The 20,344-nt window shown below is 36.1% G+C and overlaps 1 protein-coding gene across 8 annotated transcripts in view; it reads right to left on the reverse strand.

The window, feature by feature from the left end:
* Positions 1 to 20,344, reverse strand: part of utrn (utrophin) — a 310,852-nt gene that overhangs the window by 124,006 nt on the left and 166,502 nt on the right. For all 8 annotated transcript variants that reach the window (XM_088625185.1, XM_088625187.1, XM_088625188.1 and 5 more), the window contains 2 exons: positions 9,309 to 9,481; positions 4,809 to 4,965 (listed from right to left, as the gene is read on the reverse strand). In XM_088625185.1, the coding sequence (XP_088481311.1) occupies positions 4,809 to 4,965; positions 9,309 to 9,481 (330 nt within the window). The remainder of the gene's footprint in view (positions 1 to 4,808; positions 4,966 to 9,308; positions 9,482 to 20,344) is intronic.

Consider the following 20,344-nt stretch of genomic DNA (forward strand, 5'->3'; position numbering starts at 1 on the left):
GTTTTTAAAGGAGCAAAGGTGTCGAGGGTAGATAAAAGAGCATTGTCAAGTAACTGTATTTTGTCCTCTAGAGGGTCAGAGGAAGAGAAACAGGATAAGGAGGAATGAACAGAATTTGCAAACCTTGGGTGATCAATTGATCGCCAGTTGCGGAAATTTACAGAGCGTGAGGGGGAAGTGTTAGAAACAGGTAATTCCAGATTGAAGAGAATGGCTAAGTGGTCAGAGAGGCCTAGATCAAGGGGGGAGCAGTGGGAGACAAAGGAGTCATTTGCAATAATTAGATCTAAGGTGTGTCCTTTGTTATGTGTAGGGGTACAAACAAACTGAGCAAGGTCAAAGCATCCCAAAAGAGAAAGGAAGTCTTTAGCCAGACTGGAAGAGGTTGAATCAATGTGTATATTAAAGTCCCCTAGAATAAGGATCCTTTTGAATTTAAGGGATAAGAATGAGAGAAAATCACCAAACTCACCTAAGAAGACTCCACTGGGTTTGGGTGGTCTGTAAACTGTGGCAATAATAGTAGATTGGGGGATAGAAACATTTAAAACAAGACACTCAAAAGAAGAGGGAGGAGGTATAGCTATAGGACTTAGACTGTAAAAAAGGTTGTAAATAACAATGATGCCCCCGCCTCTGAACTGAACATTATGTGTTTATTTTACTATTTGCTTTTTATGCTTATTATTTTATACTTTGTTGTGTAGTGTTTATGAAAGAATTAAGACAATGTATTTAATCACATTCAAGTTAAGCATTACCCAAATCTTTTAACACTGCACACACGAAGGAAAACAAAACTTGTAGTGGGGAAAAAAACAATATACAAAGAAAAGTAGTGCTGTGATTTAATGAGACAGGCATAAGCAGATCTGAAAAAGAGATGACAAAAAATAAAATAAATCAAAAGAGTGATCTATGAAATGATAACCTATAGCTGTAACCAATATACAGTTGGCAAACATCATCGTTAGTTTTTTGTGATTCATCAAATTCTACCAGGAATAATGAACTACATTATTTCTGGTTATTTTTGTCTTTTTTCAAGGGAACACTTATCTAGACTAGAAGTGCAATATTAGGCATAAACATGTCTAACTGTTCACTTTGACAGCTTTCCTTGTGCAGAGAGAATTTTGTCTGAAGCAAATGTTCCTCTTTTACTTTTTATAATATTATTATTTCCAATGTCCAGTTATTTTGCTGTAATAAAAGAGTTTGGATTTTGTGCTACAAAGAACCCTGAGAATTCTGATTGCAAACTCAGAGACAATCCATTCAGAAGGCCTAGAGTTGTATCAAGCTTAACCTTTCGTTTTTAAGTAGGTCTCATTATTTGCATTTTAAGGAAGTTACAAACGTTAGAGAACTGGAAGAAATTTGAAAGCTCTAGGGAGAATTCTTCTTGACTAGAAAGCTGATGGAGAAGACAAAGATAAAGCACACCTTTCAAATGATACTCCGGCAACCAAAGTAAACTCCTATCGGCCTGTCTTTTTCCCCTCTCAGGTTTGATTTGATATGCTATCTGAATGCTATCAATGTTCACCAAAGTCATTTGAATTTTCCATTGAGTGACCTTATTGACCACAGGTATAATTTAGCATTAAATACAAGGTCTCAAGACAGCTCAACCCTGGACTCTATGGAAAATCCAATTCAACTGTGCTTTTTGATATGTTAACAAAATGACACTAAACTTAATTGATTATGCATTGCATTGTAAACTGTGATGAAAAAGAAACATTGAAAAATCTGTATCTTCTATATTAAAGTTTCCTAACACTTTCCCTTTTTTATGTAAATTAATATGGATACTACCTAGCCGCACACATACTAGTTTCTTGTCTAAATGCTAAGAATTAAGTCATTATAAAGTTCTTTGAAAATATGTATCTATTGTATACATATTCTTTTGTAGAGATGTATTATAAACATGCAATTGGTTTGAATTGCATTCTATATCATTTTAAGAAAACATTTACAGTTTGACAAATGTATTTATTTGTTTTCTAATTAATCTCCATATTCCAACAAACTGATTATTCTTTTTCAGCATATGAAGCACTTGCTGAAGACACGTTAACAATTTTGATTACATGTTGCTAATTCTAGTCTGAAAAATGTTTTGTAAACTGAATGTATAATTTAAAAATACAAATATTGACATGGATGTGATGGAATCCAACAGACATTCTATCACTGAACAACACTCCTAACCTCACGTTATCAACAAGAACAATAAATGATTAGGTTCACATCTCCAAGATGATCCGAAATCTTGTGAAATTACTTTAGTTGAGCTAAGAGAGAAATATAGAGGCCAGACAGTACAAGCCCAGAATGCAAATTAGCCAGAGACTGAGGTTAACACGCCAACTCTTTCAGAACGTACTACAGGATTTTGGATGACCATTTAGTCAGGAATTTGGTTTAACATCTCATCCAAAAGACAACGTCCTACTGAACAGTGTCCTTGTTCAGCATAGTGGGGCAAAGATCGACTGAGGAAGAGTGTCACCTACTAGTCCATGAACATAATTTGCAGCAGTAACTGGATTTGAACTGGAGGTTTGTCACCACAGTACTGTCCAGTACCAGGATTGCTTAGTAAACTATTTAACAGCTGTATTATCCATTTATAAAGTGTAATTTTACAATTATTTTCCATAAACTAAAACATGACTGAGGTTACTAGCTATGTGGAAAGAATTACAAGAGGTGGCAATTTGTTTTCATTCTAATACTGTTAAGATACTGGATATCATGAAAAATGTTATTAAAAGGAGAAAAGGGGTTTCTTAGCTCTGAAATGGGTTGACTTAGTAATTAGCTTTAGTTTAAGGAGGATTTGCATTGAATTCTGACATTTTATAAAGAGTAAGGTTTCAAACATGGCCCTTTGGTGAAAGGCAGAGATCTAAATGTATTGTACCTAAGGTACAGCTATGGAAGGATGAGAGAAGCTTATGTTTTTCCATCACTTAGATGCATTTCAGGTAAAAGTAAGAGGAAAAATGTTATATTTCATATCACTCAGCTCATTTTTTTTGGTGTACTTGGAATCACATCTGTGTGCATCCTGCTCGTATGGGACATGACAATAAAATGAAAAATGGGCACAGACGGAGAAATGTGTTTCAAAACCCTCTTGGTACAACCCTGTCTGGCATGTGAAGCAGAAGCATGGTGTCAGGTTCCAGCTGGGATAAAGACATGTCAATAGTCAGGAGGATCAATAGGCAACGATTCACTGCACTCATTCTCTAGGCAGAATGCACACAGTATCTCACCCAATTAAATTACTTATTGTGGCAGGTTTATCTCCCAGTAAGTTTGCAGTGAACACAAATATTCCTATGTTGTTACATGAGTATCCAGGTAATAATTTACTGGAAAAAAAACTAATGGCATTTGCTCTTTTTGCCTTTCCATTCTTCCAAATGGTCATTGCTTGGATGTGACAAGACTTAGAATGCCTCTTGTGTATGAATTACCATATTACTATGATGTATTCTATAAACATTAGAAAATAATTATAATTAATATTCTACTGATGACTTCCACAGAAAAAAAGCCCCCAGAGGCACTTTCTACTTAGGATCTCTTCAGGAAAAAAAAACATATTTAATACATTAAGGAATAGATTAACAATGGCTTAAGAGAATAAGGACATATTTGTACAGAAATGTCTAAGGATATATTTGAAAATATAATATGACATACATTGTTTTCGCAAAATACAAACCAATCTTAATAAAGTAAACAAAAGAAAAGTACGACCTCTATTATCAGGTCTTGTTTTTTCCGTATTGTATCCACACCACCCAGCTAAGGGGTCCTTGGCTCACCCTGCTTCACTGAATCCCAGCAGCATACAGCCAGTTTAGTGTCACAATTCCCAAAAGCAATTAACAAAACGCAGATTCTGAGCTAACATGGATGTTCTGTTCTGAGAACTGGGAACAGCAGAAAGGCAGCTAAACGCATATTTCCTTTATTGTCTGAGTTCATACTGAGTTTATTTTCTGCTTAAAACATGATAATCAAAGGTCTCATTCTTCAAATTTCCTTTTTCCTCCTGCGTTGCTGACATTTGAACAATTTGTGTTCCTATCCTTTAAACATTGTAAAACCCGAGACATTTCTGCTGAAACCCAGACTTTATGTGCTACTGGTTCTGTTTCACTAAGAAAAACAGGGAAATGCTCCATAAAAACTGCAGATTTATGTTGCTGAACATATTCATTACTTTATGAACCACTTGCATATAAATCTCATGCAGTACAACCATTCATTGTTTTTTGACAGTTAAAGGGGTAGAAATTTAGTGAATTGGGTTTTAATTTTGTTAAACTAAAAAAGCACTCACTTTTTTAATTTAACAACTTCGTTCCTTAATATACGGATTAAGAATTTTCTTGAAGCCTTCATTTTTTGTATAAACAGGCGCTTGTTTTAAAACATCAGACAGTTCTAGGAGAGGAAACATAAACCATAAAACAGAAACACGAACAGCAGCTCACTGCACCTTACAGATAAAAAAGGGATGCATGTAAATATTCACAACAAATTAAAGCAAGAGGATTTTTTTTAAAGGCAATAATCAAAGCAAATAAATTACATCCAAATACAGTGTTTTTTGTGCTTTTGTTTTATATATGTAACAGCCAAAAGCGGAAAACACAGTGAGGATGTCACTTGTTAGCGCTGGGTTGGACGGAATGTGAAAACCATGTGGGTCGTTACAAAACAAAAGGAAAACTGTAACAAGCTGTACAGCAGGAAATACAGCGTCTTACACTCACCGTGCAGTGGCTGTGCTGCTGCTGCAGGGTGGGGACATCTCCACCAGTTGGCATTTGCTTTGTGAGCTCTTCGTCTTTGAGAGTGAGCCATCTCCACAGTTCTTCCAGCAGCGCGAGCAGTCTGGTCCATTTCTCCGCACTGGCCTCCAGATGAGCCCTGCACCAGACAGTCACATGCATCTAATCACACATCCGGTTACTTTAAATCAAGAAGAAATCCAAATAAAAAGTAAATATTTTAATGTCTCAGCTCTTCCTTAAACATAAAACAAGCATCATAGCCATGATATGTTTCTGAAGTGCTGACAATACCATTCTAATCTGTGCCATCAAATTCTAAATTCAGCAATATTTGCTGTAAGTTGGAACTTTGTTAACCCATTTATTCCTAGACATGCAAGTACACAAAGTTCTGTCTATTGAGTACAATGCTAAACATCCCATTTACATTTCTGGAAAAAAGCAAGGGGAACTTTGTGAAATATACATTTCTGTGACCAACAGGAATATACAGGGACTCCACCATAAGAGCTAAACAAATAACAAGGACCTGGAATTGCCATAACAAGAAAACATCCTTGCAGCTTGACATTATTCTTTTGAGCTTAATATATCTCACAATTTTGTGATATATTTTAAACTCATCTGCCTATCGTATTATAACTCTAAAACACTGAACGAACCGTAGAAAATCATGTCAGATTAAAATGAATGTGACAATTACGTGGAAAAACAAAATTTCAAATTACAAAGTCATTAATCTTAAAATAACTTCCTCTGCAAAACAATAGAAGCCTAAATATAGATTTAAAGGAACAAATTAAATAAAAACAATGTAGATTTTTTTAAACGCTACCTGTGAAAATAATAAAGTGTAGTGTAAAAAATAATAAGAGAAAATAAATAATAATAAGAATAATAAATTAAATAAATTCTAAAGAAATATAATCTAAAAATCTAAAAGAATCCGTTTTGAAAACAGACCAAAACAATAAAAGTCCACCAAAAAATATTTCCCATGAGCTGAGCACTTTCTGCATTTCACTGAGTGCATTTGTATCTAGTGATGATGAGACTTCTAAAAGCACTCAGTATGAAGATGTCTGTCACTTTTCACATGCACAAGTAGTGCGACTATCACACGGCATCTAAGAAAGCGGTTTCCTGTGTTCACTGGCCAGTGTGCAATCCCATCCATCCTAGCTGAATCTCCCATAGGGGTGGAAAATGAGAATGGCCTTCCAATAACCTTTTGGTTTGGACCCAAACTTAGGATACTCTGAGCTACAGAGCGCTGAAAGTTAAGAAGCTCAATAACACTGTTTATAAGATCCCTGTAGAGCATCCAGCTATTCACCACTGCAGAATTTAGGGACCAGGAGAACATGGGCCACCACCACTTCTTGGGCCATATTGAGATTTGGTAACAGGAGACCTGTAGATCATAGAGATCAACACCTCCCATATGCTGGTTATAGGTCTGGATGCTTGCTGGATGCTGGAGGTGGTCGTATGCTCTCTGTTCCTTATTCCAACGTCTTACAGGTACTTCTGTATACTTTCTCTAAATATTAGTGGCCACGGTAACATTGTTGTCACTCCATCTTACAAGGAGTTTCTCTTTTTGTGTCAGTATGTCTGCTGATCCTCATTTTTGGCATTTTCTCAAAATCTTTCAAAGGTTTGAAGGGAGCATTGTACAAGAGATTCTGCCGCATTGTGCCAGTACACCCATAACCACGTTTTGTCATCTCATCTATAAGGGACAGTGATGTGAAGAGGCTGTCATGTGTGAGTTTCCAACCGGGTGGAACACCAGCCTGTTCAGCTAAACCCAGAACTACACTGGGTTCCTGACCTAATCCAGTCTCTGGAAGGAGGGTATAGGTTCCAGCATACCGCTCCATATGGTACAGATAACCAGTGTATGAGGCAAGACTCCAGAGTTTGAAACCATAACGGAAGGGTTTCCCTTTGATGAATAGTTTGTATCCATTATGACATAGTAAGGGATCATACTTTCACCAACAGAAAGCCATTCACTGAATGGCCAGATCTTGTAGAAATTGTTAAGCTCTGTGAAAACTGGCCTGACTTTGTAGAATGGGTCATCAGTGGCCATGGTGTTGTCAACTAAATGGATAGAAGACAACCTAATCAAAGTGATTTCTACATATGGCATTACATATGCTTACTTTTTGGACATCATCGTCATCTGACCACAACATGTGTCTTCATCGTACTATGTTGTAACCAGAGGTAAGAAGAACTCCATAAAAGTTAAGATGCTCGTTCATATTCAAATTGAGTGGCTTTTCCTTTTTTTGGACAGAGTACAGGTTAGACATTTCAATTCTCAAGAATGGAGGGTAGAGCTTTAGGAAGGGTCTGGTTTCGTCTGTTTCAGACACTGTACAGCTGTTGGCTCATACTGGACATAACTAGGGAGGTTGCTGTTCACTGGCATTTTGTATTTTTTTAAAGTCTTATTCTTCACAATCTGAAGAGCATCTTCCTGTCCTTTGGTTTGTAATGCATCCTTTCTACTGCCATTTACAAGAGTAGCCTTTTTTCCCCAAGCCTTTGGTCAGTGGGGGCATTGTCTCTGCTGTGATATTGCTGATGAGGCTGCATCTTCTGTTAGGGCCTCATCATCCTCCACGTCAAACATTACAGCATTTGAATTCAGAATTCTTGCTGGCAGGTGAGCTGTGTCACCAGTGTAGTCCATATCAGATCCCACGCTATCACAGTCACTTTTTTAGAGCAGATGTTTCAGACTGTGGAATAACTGCAATATTAAAAACAGCTGACTGGGGCTCACTGAGGACAAGCATGTCAAGTACTTGACTCAAGGTCAATCTAACAAAGAGAGGGAAAAAAATCCATAAAAAATAAAACTTCTTTCCGTATATTATACTAGTGGTCACAATTGTTGCCGCCAAGTTTGACCAAATAGCAAAAAACAAACAATTTACAAGCTAAATAATGCTATATTTTAATAAAGGACACTTTAAATGTAATAATTGTGAAGAGATTATCAAATAATAAGCAGAACCTACCCTTTTTTGTGCAGCTCCGATGCTGCCATCTTCTCTTGATTGCGCAACCCGGAACTAAATTCATGTGGTCACATGACTATTTTGACCAATCACTTGAAAGCTATCCAAAATTGGCAAGAACTGTCAAGTGATTGTTTTTAAATAATGAACTGCCTAACAAAAACTATATGTACCCTAAAAACGACAGAAAATTACTGTAGTCGAAATTGTGACCTGTATTCAATGTAATCTGATCTAATTAGAATCCTGCAGCAGTACCTGGAAGGGAGACCCCAAGGAAAACCATGGATTTGTTTTAAGTGTTGCAAGTAACACTCTCTTCTTGGTCAAGAAGGTTCCAAACCAATTCTCTGGTTTGATGATGGGGAAACTGCGCTTGAGGAAGTATCATCCTTCAGATGAGATGTTAAACTGAAGTCCAAACTAGCTAATCACTAAAAATCCCAAGAAACTCTTTATAAGGGGAGGGGTATGAACCTCAGTGCACTGACTAAATCTTGCCTTGGGCTTCCGCAATCTGGTTATCCTAAGGTTCAACTGGTAATTCAGCTGGTAAAGCCTTTTCTCGCTTCTCTGCCTGATCTTTTCACAGGGCTTGCTGACATATAACCTCAAGTGGGAGCTGCAATTCAGTGCTGGAGGTATGAAAGCATTTTGTAATGTTACAGTAAATGCAATTAAAAATAAATCTATTCATTAACCCCTTCATCGTTGTATTATCATTTGGAAAATAATAAGCAATAGTAATACAAAGGATTCAACTCACTACTTATCTATACAGACAAAAAACACAAAATCAACAAAAAAAAACATACCTATTTCTAGATTAGTAGATCATTAGCTTAAAGCATTATCCTTATGTAACTACAATAAAAGTGATTATATATTGAGTGCAAAAGGGTTAAATGGATAAGATCAAAGGTATGTTGATATTAGTTGATCAGGCTCAGAAACTGCACATTTTGCATATGGGTGTTACAAAACTTGGAGAGTTGGGGTTAACAACCCCTTTCAGCAGCACCTATTTATTCTAATTATGCAATATAATGGGCACTAGACAACAAATCCTAAAAATATAACAGGAGCTGTACTCTATAATTGTAATTACATGGTAATTTGTATACAATGGTGTCTATGTAAGAAAAACTAAGCTAAGGTAATTAAATACATCTAGGGGAAACATTTATTTACCAAGACAAAATTTCAAACTGAAAAATATTATTACAGTATGGTAAAACACTCTCTCATTTTTACGTCTTTAAGTCCTATGTGTATAGACCAATAGGTTCGTTTTTTTTTTTTATTGTGGCGTCTCACTTCAATTGTCTACCCATCAGTTTGGCTGTCCTCACTGGGAAGGATTTCGTACTGGGAGGTCATTTGGAGGTCAGTGGGCACCTGTAGAACAGGAAGTTCCCAGTGTTCACTGTAGGTTTACCTGATATTGGCAGACTTTGCCTTCAGTTCAGTCCAACGCTGGTTCATGTCATCCAGTCGCTGCTGCAGAAACACAGCCTCCTCGGAGCTGCCCAGCGCCTTGGCCATTTTCTGTCTGTTGCCATCAATGCTCTTGAAGATGTCATTATGAGCATCAATCTCAGCTTGAATATCCTGAGAGGAAAAAGGATATCAGATCTTAGCACAAAAGGAAGCAGATGTAAGCAAATAAAAGGTTCTTAAATTTTAAAAAAAGGTTTAATGCCTTTAAACCTATACATGAACATTCCTTCATGGCCATTAAATAGACATCTGTACGCATTTCTTTCACCTGTGCTTATAGATGGGACATTTTTTGAGGTGCAGCATGGTAGCACAGTGGTTAGCATTGCTGCCTTACAGTACTTGGGCCCTGGGTTCAATTCTGGACCTGGGGTGCTATCTGCTTGGAGTCTATATATTCTCATTGTGTTAGTGTGGGTTTCCTTTGGGTACTCCGGTTTCCTCCCATAGTCCAAAAATGTACAGGTAGGTTAATTGGATTCTGGGAAAATTGACTCTGGTGCATGTGTGTGCTTGTGTCTGTGTGTGCCATGGACTGGTGTCCCATCTGGGGTATATCCTGCCTTGCTCCTGTTCTTTCTGGGATAGTCTCCTGCTCCCCCACGACCCTGTTTTGTTCAAAACATTTGTAAAAGATGGATGGACACCTTAGTCACAAAACATTTTCTAAAGCATACTGGGATCTTTAGCCTTAGGCTGGGAAGAGTTTCTCAGAAAGTTTGTAAGAATGCAGCTAACTCATGTTTCTCAGAGGTGCAGCACATGATACAAGAGACCTAGTTAAATCATTGAAATCTAGCTCTGAAAGGCTGCTGACAGAAGAAAGGAAAAAGTCTCCTGTCAAGCAGTTTATTTATAGTACCAAATTGTTCATAATTTGTGATACTTATCTGTCTCCCAGGAGCTCACTACTTAAAATGGACAAAAATATATATAACCTGTCACTGTGATTGTCAGGTCCATTAAAAATGTTTTAGTGAATACATAAACTGAAAGACAAAACATGCGCGAACCCTGAGGTACAGAATGAATAAGTGCTATAGAATTTATGTGCCTACAGTATTTAAAGCTACTGTACAGGGTTTTAGTAATAATCAGAAAGTTTAACTGAACAAAGAAATTTTAGAAACACAAAAATGATCTTTATGTTCAGATAAAACCCACACAGTTGTCCAAAGCTAGTTTATATGCAAAATGCAAAGTGAGATTGAAGACCGAAGAAGAGAAACTCATGGAGGAAAAACACTTGTTTCTACATGGAGACACACCCAGCCTCCACATGGAAAAAGGGCCAACCTTTCCCCCCCGCAACAGCGAGCAGCCAGAGAGCAGGATTCATTTCAAGAGCAGTTCTTCCAAAGGTACTCACTCAGCACTCAGGCCCGTTCTGAGGGCTAAAGTGTTGGGAGAGCAGAGTTTCATGCAGTGGAAAGCGAGCAGAAGAACAGACCCTCCTTAGAAACTTGGCACTGGCAGAGAGTGTGTGTGAGGGAGGAAATTAAATTGGGCCTCTTCCAGTTCATTCAGAAAGTGCTTTGTTAAACACCACCCCTTCCTGGAGAAATCATTTCATAGGAAAGCCCATGTCCTAAACTGTAGTGAAAACTGGCAGATGTGTAGGTATTCTTTTAATTCCGTCATATAATTCTTAACACTTTACTTTCAAAAAACAGTCTGCTTCTTCTAAGATTTGCTCAACTGGGCTTGGCTGTATTTTAATCTTTTTAAAATCCAACACAGTCAGAATTTTAGAAAGACTTATACTGTATCTCTTTGTAGAATTACAGTAAAATGTTATCCAATGCACTTTTTAAAAGTAATGAATCTGACAATCTCATCTATTGTCCCTTTGCGATTTATTATCTGGAAAATTCTACAGGAGGCTAAACATGTGCCTGCAATTAACTACTGAGTGGTTCAAGTTATTCAGCCACATCTGCTACTGTGAGAAGCTGTACTCCTGCTGCTATAGTGAAATAAAATAAAACTAAATTAATAACAAACAAAGTACATTGTCCCTAATCTAATGTTTATTGATAAAATATACACTAAAGTACTGTCATTTACTGTTTTATGCTTCTCAGTGCAGATAAAGTACATACAGTAACTCAGTACTACTCCTATTACCACAAAAGTACTACCATTTATAAGAGATACAATATTTACAAAAACCAAGTTTTTAACTTAGAGTATACTTTCAACAATGCCTTTTCATTCTTATTTTATCTACAATTATAGAAATATTGCATGACCTTCCTCCATAGAATACATACTGTTTTTACATAAGAAAAATACACGGTGCTGCTAAGAAATCTTAAATCTAAATCTATAGCATTTAAAGCCATCTTTTTTCATGCTCATCAGATACAAAATAGAAATGAAAACCCATAATTACAAGGATATATGGGATATAGTAAAAAAACACTTTTTATATGAATACAAAAGTAGCTACATTCATTCATTATTTGGCTTGTAAATTAGAGTGGATATTATCCCTTGCCCAGGAAGACCTAGACAATACTGAGCTGAAAAAACAATCGGACATTTTGCATTAGTATGTTTCTTAACCTTTAAAGAACAAGCTTAAGGTTTGTAAGCAATGAAGAGAGGTTTGTACCTTCTTCAAATGAGTACAACAACAGACCCAGAACCTTGTTTTAACAATCTTTTTGTGCAAATGCTATTTCTGTAAAACTTTAGGGAAGAAATATATTTCTGCAGTCTCTTCTGGCAGAAGGACACTGTTTTTCTAGGTATCCTCAGACATCTTTCTAAAATTCACATTAAGGAAAAAACAGCACAACTCGAGTACGGAAAAAATCTTTAAAATGGGATTAATTTTAAATTAAGCAAAAATGTACAGTTTCAAAGTATTATTTCAGGATTATAAAACCAAGATAGGATGAAATACTGCAGTAAGTATGGACATATGCTCAGATGCAATGACACCAGCAAATAAAACTAAGAGAGCAAATACAGTACATCTGGAAAATTAAATTTAAAAGTAATAAGCAGGGCTTTATAATTTTAAGATTTTAAAGATATGTGTGGGAAATATTCCTCTCAAAATATTTCTCCATTTCAATCACAAAAAGAAATGGGAAGTTGACGTAAAACATTCTTGGCGACAAGTGTAGTAATGCAGATAAGAGTTCTGAGACCTCCAAAGCAGCACTACTGTGAATAATTCAAAATCATCAGTGAGGAAGAAGAAAACAAAAAACAAACTTTTAAAGATGCTATAATTATGGAAGTTCTGACAGACCTCATGTAACACCATGCTGCCTCACTGCTGCAAGCTCTTCTCCTATCATTCATACTCACATCAAGAAACCTCAAAAACTACTTGACTTTCTCTTAAATTTAGTCTGTTATTTTACAGCAAATTTAAATATATACAGCATATATAATCACATACCAACGGGGCAGCTGAAAATACTCATTTTTCAAAAATTCTTATTTAAAAAAAATCTTAGTTCCATCAGGAGCACAGCAGTAAGCATTTATCGTAATGTAGACTGTCTTACATCACATGTTTTAGGAATTAAAACAATATGAGCAGTGAAGGAGTTAATCTAGCACAATATAAACATACTGCAAAAGGCAATTTAATGCATTTTACAATAATAGTAATAATATTTGGATCTATTTCATGATTTAAAGTTTTTTTTATAATAACATCACTGCCATACATTAGTTTTAGCTTAAAAGTGGCATTTCAAAATTATAAGAATAAGGATCTTAAAAATATAAATAGTGCACAATACAAACAAGAGAGCTGACCTTTTTGCATGTGACAATCTGCATCTACAATGGAGTTGAACAAAGCCACAAATCTAAACCACTTTTTATTTCAATATAATACTGCTTAATATATTTCAAAACAAACTCTAAATTCATTCTGTCCACTTTAAAGTAACAGCGGAGTTATATTTAGTTCTCTGCAATTCTTACTATAGGCAAAAATGTAGTTAAAAACCGGAGTTTCTCTTCATTCAAGTATACCTGTTCAAATTTCCTTAGCAACTCCTGCAAGCTGAAGTGCAAGCCAATCATTGTTGGGGACTGGACTCCTCTACAGACTACATCTTTGAGTTAGAGATGCTCCATTCTCGGCCAAGTGTTCTCCACTTTAAAGCATGTCCTCCCTCGTGTCCAGAGCAGACATCTTCCATCAGCACCACAGTTGTGTTTTCGCCTGACCCGGCTGCATAGTAACAGCATCTTTTCATTTTTGTACAACAGCTTCCCAAAATGCTACAAGTTGAAGAAAAGTCCTTGAGCCAAGAGCTGGTGTGCGGTTAACCCGGTGACATCTTGCTCTCTGTACCATCAGCAAGCTCAGGATCCTGTCTCCTTCACCTCTCTAATGACCTGCAGATTCAAGCGCTCGCAAAATATTTACTCCTGGGCCTCAGCTCCAGCGTTTGTTCTCAATTACATGTACAAAAAGACCTCTGTCCAGGCAACAGAGGTTGGGGAGGGGGGGTGGGGGAGTGGGGGACGAAGAGCACATGGTTCAAGTTCACTCAGCATTCACAGAAAGAAAACAGTATCCCATGAAGAAGTCCTTCAGGGGGAAAAAAAACGAAAAATAAGCTAACACTCCAAAGTGTGTAACTCCAACAGAAGTGAACGCTTGAGACCGAGAAGAAGGCGATGGATCACTCAGGAGCTGGATGAGAATCACGGTCCAGGTGCCCACAGGCACGTGCTGCTGCAGTGAAAGCTGAAGCTGACATTCGCAGGAATGACCCAGGGAAGCTCTGTTTCCAGTGTGTCGGCCCGCACATCACTTCCATCATTGTCAGATAACCTTAGTGTCCATGCTGATTAGAAACTGCTGCTTTCTGCTGGTTCACCATTGCATCAGGGTAGATGTGCTGTAATCCTTCTATTTCCAGCAGCTGTTTATTATTTTAATCAGCATCCTCCCTCACCCCTCCTCTACCCCCGCTCACGAACCAAGCATACTCCCACTTCCTGAGGCCTCTCTCTTGGCACAACTTCAGTCCACCCAAAGAAGTAGAAGAAACAAAAGTGCAAGGCCAGGCTCCAAGCTTATTGTCAAAGGTAGATAAAATGTTGGGTCTGTTCAACTATGAAAAGCTTTTCAATCGTAGAAAAAAGTGTTCACTTAAATACAAAAAAGTTAAGGTGAGTAAAAAACAATTCCATTGAAAGTGATCTTTCTTCTATTTCCATTTACTGTATTTAACTCAATAATCATTGGGTTTTATTCTGATGGTGACACACACAGCAGTACAACAACCATAGGTCTGTAAGTATCCAATCTTTTGATTTTCTAAACATTTTCCACACCTCTGTACCTGAAATGAATGTACTCAAGCTACAAGGTGCCTCTTGGGATTATTTTAACTTTGAAAGGATTCTTGAGAAAAAAAAAACATAACATACAGCAACCATCTAAAGCACTAATGTGTGTCATCAATTGAAATCAAAACCTATTTTGCCAATGAAAAAAAATGATTGCCATAAGCAATGAAACAATACAGACTGAGTTTAGAAAAACACTTACATTTATTCCTTTAGAGGTATATTGGCACTTGTAACAAAGGCAAAAATAATACTAAATTAGTTTTGATGGCAATGTCAACACTTGCCACAGTTTTTATGAACTTATTATGATTCTAATAAACACCAAATCAGTGTGACAGAAAATATCAGCAAAGCACTCCATCTGTTAAACAGAAAAACAAATCCCATTTGCCCAACGCGTGAGAAACTGACAGCTTTATAGCAAAATATGACCAAGGTGCGGCACACTGTCACAAACAGGATAAGGTAGCTTAATGACCTTTCTGGTGATTGATCAAAATCGTGCAAACAGCCCACTTCCAAAAACATAATAAATAGATTACCTTTAGAGGTTTCAGGAGTGGGAATTAAAAGCTGTAAATCTTTCATTGCTTGGTTAGTAAAAATTAAAATATAACAGCAGAGAGCACAAGCATCGAAAAGGTTAATCAGTAAAAAGAATCAAAGAACTCTTTCTGGAGATAAAATTCTTAAACTTAAACAAGTAAGATTGTTACCTATGATGTAGCGGGAATTTATGATGACATAATTAAATCGACGGCTTCAATAAACAGTTGTAAGCCAACAGTAGAAAGTCACTGCAAAACCACAGGTAAAGTACTGCTTTCCTGAAGCAATGTATTACCTTGAAACGCAATCTGCAAGGTCACCTATAAAATGTTTTCTTTCTGTTAAAGACATTTTTATAGTCCACCAAAAAGAGTCTGCGTTACAAGAGACACATTTCTAGATCATTCAAAGCTGTGCTGAAGAAGTCAGAAGTTATGTTAGGTTTGGTGCCACTAAGAGGATTATGTTATTATTCTGAACTAAGAATGAACTGTATTTTGCCTCTAGCTCTGAAGAAGTCAGTCTGTGAGTAGTTCTGGCTAAAACATTTACACTACATTTATCTGTAATCCATCCTATGGATAAGAGAACTAAGGAACAGCAATTCAATAGGTGACTCTGATCTCAAGTCGAAATTCAGAGAACTAAAGAACCTGGAAAATCAGAAGCTTAAAAAGCAGCCTTTCTTAAAGCTTAAGTGTGAGCACCTGCAAGCTAGAACGTTGATAAGGAACAAATGGTAAAACTGCAAATCGAATTCCATCTTATAGCCTATGTCAAGCTTGAGGAGGCTCTGCTTTCCTTTGGTGAATCCAACGATCATTCAAAAAGTTTAAACTCTGTGAATTTTCACTAAAAAAATCTTTCTAAAGAAACACATCTGAGCAGACATCCAGGTTATAGACACAAAGACCTAAGCTGTCTGAAACTGGTGAACTCATTTAATCAAATGACCTTTAAGGACTAAATTAAGACGCTCACTGATTATGCAATGTACTCAGTAACAGTGGGGTTACATCTGGAATCTAATATTTGGAATATAAATTCCTTTGTAGTGAGTGTTATATACAGTACATATATTGGCATCTACTAAATGTTAATCTAATGAATGTTAGAAGAAGAGGTAAAGTATGAGGACAAACATACCGAAAAAAATAATTCACATGACAATGTATTTACCATCTTGAAAGAAAATACATTAGGTGTTGCTTAGCTGATAATTTATGGTAAAATCCAAACTCTTCTTAACCACAACAGCACATACACTAGGCATTTTGTTAGGCACCTTTAGCTGTTTATCAGGGACTATTTTTCCATGCATCTCCAAGAGCTTTCATCCTAATTTTTCACGCTCCTGAAAAGTCTATTCCACAACATTCCACTGCGGATAAGATCAATATCAAAAACCGTTTTGCATCCACATTGCCATCCACACTTAATATGGTTCTGTGTTTAAAGTCACTGTTGAAAAACAAGCCTTTTATACACAAATCAGTTTCCAAGGTTGAAGGAAGAACTAATGAAAGCAAATTAAATTCTGAAAACAGGCACTGATGATGACTACCAGTTATGCCCAAACATTTCCACACTTTAATGTAAACAAACCCCATGCTTCAATGTCTGAAAAAAAGCATAAAATGCAGTCACTACCTTTTGCATACATTGTATAGGTTTCATTGCACTGTACTAATCAAATGTCTAGGCTAATTCACTATAAACACTGAACATTTTTTAAATTATATTTTTCAGGAAAATTACAAATGTTTAAGTCTATTATCTGGACATATTACAGTAAACATCTGTTTCATTTCAAAAGAAGATGAAACTAATGCATTAGAAATTGTATACTGCTGATCAAAGCCACCGATGCTTTATGGAAACGAATTTTGTAAAATACTGATTATAAGTCAATGTAACATTACTTTTTGTTTTGGACTGATCAATTCTGAATCATTCTGCATATATAATTGCAAGATATGCAATAAAAGAAAAAAATATTGAAGGTAACACTTTCATCTTCAAAAAAAAGCCTTTAGGCCTTGTGTTTCTGAGGTCACAGAACATTAAGAGTAGAGTGATAGATTTGCTAAATTTGCATAGTTCATTGCTCATATAATATTAGACCTGATATGGTGATTTGCTAAAGGAAATAAAAAAAACAATTTGCCTACTGCTCATATTTAAATGTACTTTTAAACAGAAAAATACATGTAATATAGAGTTAGAATGTTATAAATCCCAGTATGGAATAGGAAATGTGTTTCCCCAAGTTCTAAAATAACAAACAGAACTTCAACTCATATAATAAATGTCACTATAGAATACTGGAGTTTTGCTTTAGTCCATTTCTGTTCACATTATAAAGGAGATCCACAAAATGATTATCTTTTTGCAATACCTAGTCATATTGTTAGTTACAGTTAAATGGGGTGTATATTGTAACAATCAGCACAGTGATATATTGTTGAAGCAAACTGAGCTAACGCTGTCTTGTTCATGTATTCTCCTACAGTCTGGAATGCACTTTAAAAATGAACCCAGTAAAGAAACATTCAGGAAACTTTAAATATTTTCTATATATTATATGCATTTGATCTTCAGACTCCAATTCCACATAAAAAAAATCCAAAAAAGCCCCAAAACCTCCTGAATAGAAGATGAAATTTTAATCAAACATTACACCAATTTTAAAATTGCTGTATTAGGATGTTCTTCAGAAGTGCAGAATGTGAGAATCTTTAATAATGCATTATTATTTTTGCATTTGGTTTTTATTCATTCATGAAATGCATGAAGTTTATAGCATCTTAAAAGAAGACAGAGAGCTTTTTCTCCATAAGAAAAATGGATATTTGCACCAAAGTTGACTATACACTCTACAGTACATACAGCAGAGATGAAGATAAAATAGAATTTCTTGAAACAGTAACAAACTACAATCTGCACATTTTACATATCAACTTTACATGCCTTGAAGCAGTCAATATGGTAAAAAAATGAAAGAAAAAAAGTAATACCTTATTTCAAATAAACACAACCAATACTGCTATATTGTTTTGTTTCACTTTACAATAACACAACTTATACACACCCAAGAGACCAGAAAAATTTTGGATTAAGGTACAAATTAGGTATACAATATATTGCTATGATAATGCCACCATTTGGTAATATCTTCTATGGTCAAAGCTGATGATGACACTTTTTTAAAGGAATATAAAAAAAAACAGTGAACAGCAGTTTATCTTATTGATCACACTTTAGAAACCCTCAGTCTTATCGGGCAATAAACAAGTAACATGTTATTAATTTTAATTTCTAAGTGATAATGGCTCATTAGATCAAAGTGTATCCTAGTTTCTGTAATGGTAAGTGGACAAAAGAGCATGTGCTCATCCTCCCTGGATGAAACACTAGCCAATACAACTGGGTGGACTAGAGCTACTGGGGTAGAGTACCTCGCTAAAGGTACAACAGCAGGGCTCACAGAAAGAACCCACAACACTGAAACATGTTATAACAATGTTTTAAACAATTAAAAATCAAGTTAGGAGTATGTATGGTTCAGGTTGTAGTCAGAATTAGTTTTTTTTTTAGAAGCAAGCAATTAACCTACAGTAGAGATGATTACTTCTATGTCCCTCTACTAATTAACTTACGTTTATGTACTGTAACTATTACAGTATATTAATACTTCCATGTTTTGTCAATAAAATTAAAACACTGTGATCAGAAAAGTACTGTGGTACTTGATCGGCATGTCTGCTACGTGCTTTTTACAGTCTTTCCAGAATTCATCCTTAAAGTGTATACATAGGAAACCAAGTATACCAGGATCCGAACACCTGCTTGTTCAGTCTAGAATACAGACTTTTGTAGGATGCGAGTTGATTTTACAGAATATTTTTGCAAGGTATTGCACTTGCAGGTAGCAAAGTAAGCAGGGAACAGAACTGAAGCAAAGAATAGAGAAGCTGGTTAAGCAAAAGATGTGTGCCACAATTTTGTTTTCTGTCTGATGGGGAAGTAATATAAAAAGTAATATAAAGACTGCAATTCACCTGCTGCATTATGCTTTAATGTCCTTGTTGTATGTTTCTTGTGAGCATTTTGCTGAAGAAAAATATTACTGCTGCTCTGGACTCAACCCAGGTGGAAACTCCAGGATATTTAAAACATTTAAATATCCTGGAGTTTAAAAGCACTTTTTTATACCAAATGTGGGGGTTTTGAATAAGGTATCCAGCCATCTTGTTGAAGACAACACCTTGATTTATTTATAAAGTATTACCTAGCAATCAATCAAGCTAGATGGTTTAAATGTCTCTTATTTCTATAGTTTATATAAATTTATATATATATAAATTTCAGTCTGAAAGGAATGTTATACACTAACAGGCTAAAACAACTGTTTCTTTTTAATTTTGAACAAACAAGACTATGAAGGTACACGTTACAGTACTCAAAATCCTGACAAAAAAAGGTAATGACAAAGTCAATGTATTTTTCAGAATGTAATGTGAATCAAAGGACACAAGTGGAAACTACAAGGAAGTAAATTAAAACCATGAAAGAGAGAGAAACTTCTTTACCCAAAGGGTTGCAGGAGTATGTAACATGCTACCCAGTCCCATTGTTACACCGATGTCTTTCAGATAGTAGCTGGTCAAGATCACTAAGTCACTAAAATCCAAGTATGAAACACAGACGTAGATGGGTAAAGAGTAAGAGTCATGTATAAGGAATAGGCAAAACCGTAGAATATCAAAAATCTGCAGGAATTGTCTACTACAATTCCTAGCTAGGATCACACCTTCCCCCTTCTCTTAACGACAGACTACTTTTCTTCCACATTTTCTCCATTCATTGGAAGTTTCATTTCACACCTCTCTACACCTATTCTGACTTCACACCTCTTGATTTGCCTCTCTTTCTGTCCCCTGCTCCCGCCTCTCGTTCCTCCTCTCTCCCAGCCTTTGTTCTCCTGCTACATTACCTTTGCTTACTGCCTTGTCTTTCTCACACCTGAAGAAGGCTCCACGGCCGAAACTTTGTTTACTTTCTTCTTTTTTTCAGCATGGAATA

Source organism: Lepisosteus platostomus, chromosome 3 (genome assembly GCF_059453375.1).
Source record: "Lepisosteus platostomus isolate fLepPlt1 chromosome 3, fLepPlt1.hap1, whole genome shotgun sequence".
Taxonomy (NCBI): domain Eukaryota; kingdom Metazoa; phylum Chordata; class Actinopteri; order Semionotiformes; family Lepisosteidae; genus Lepisosteus; species Lepisosteus platostomus.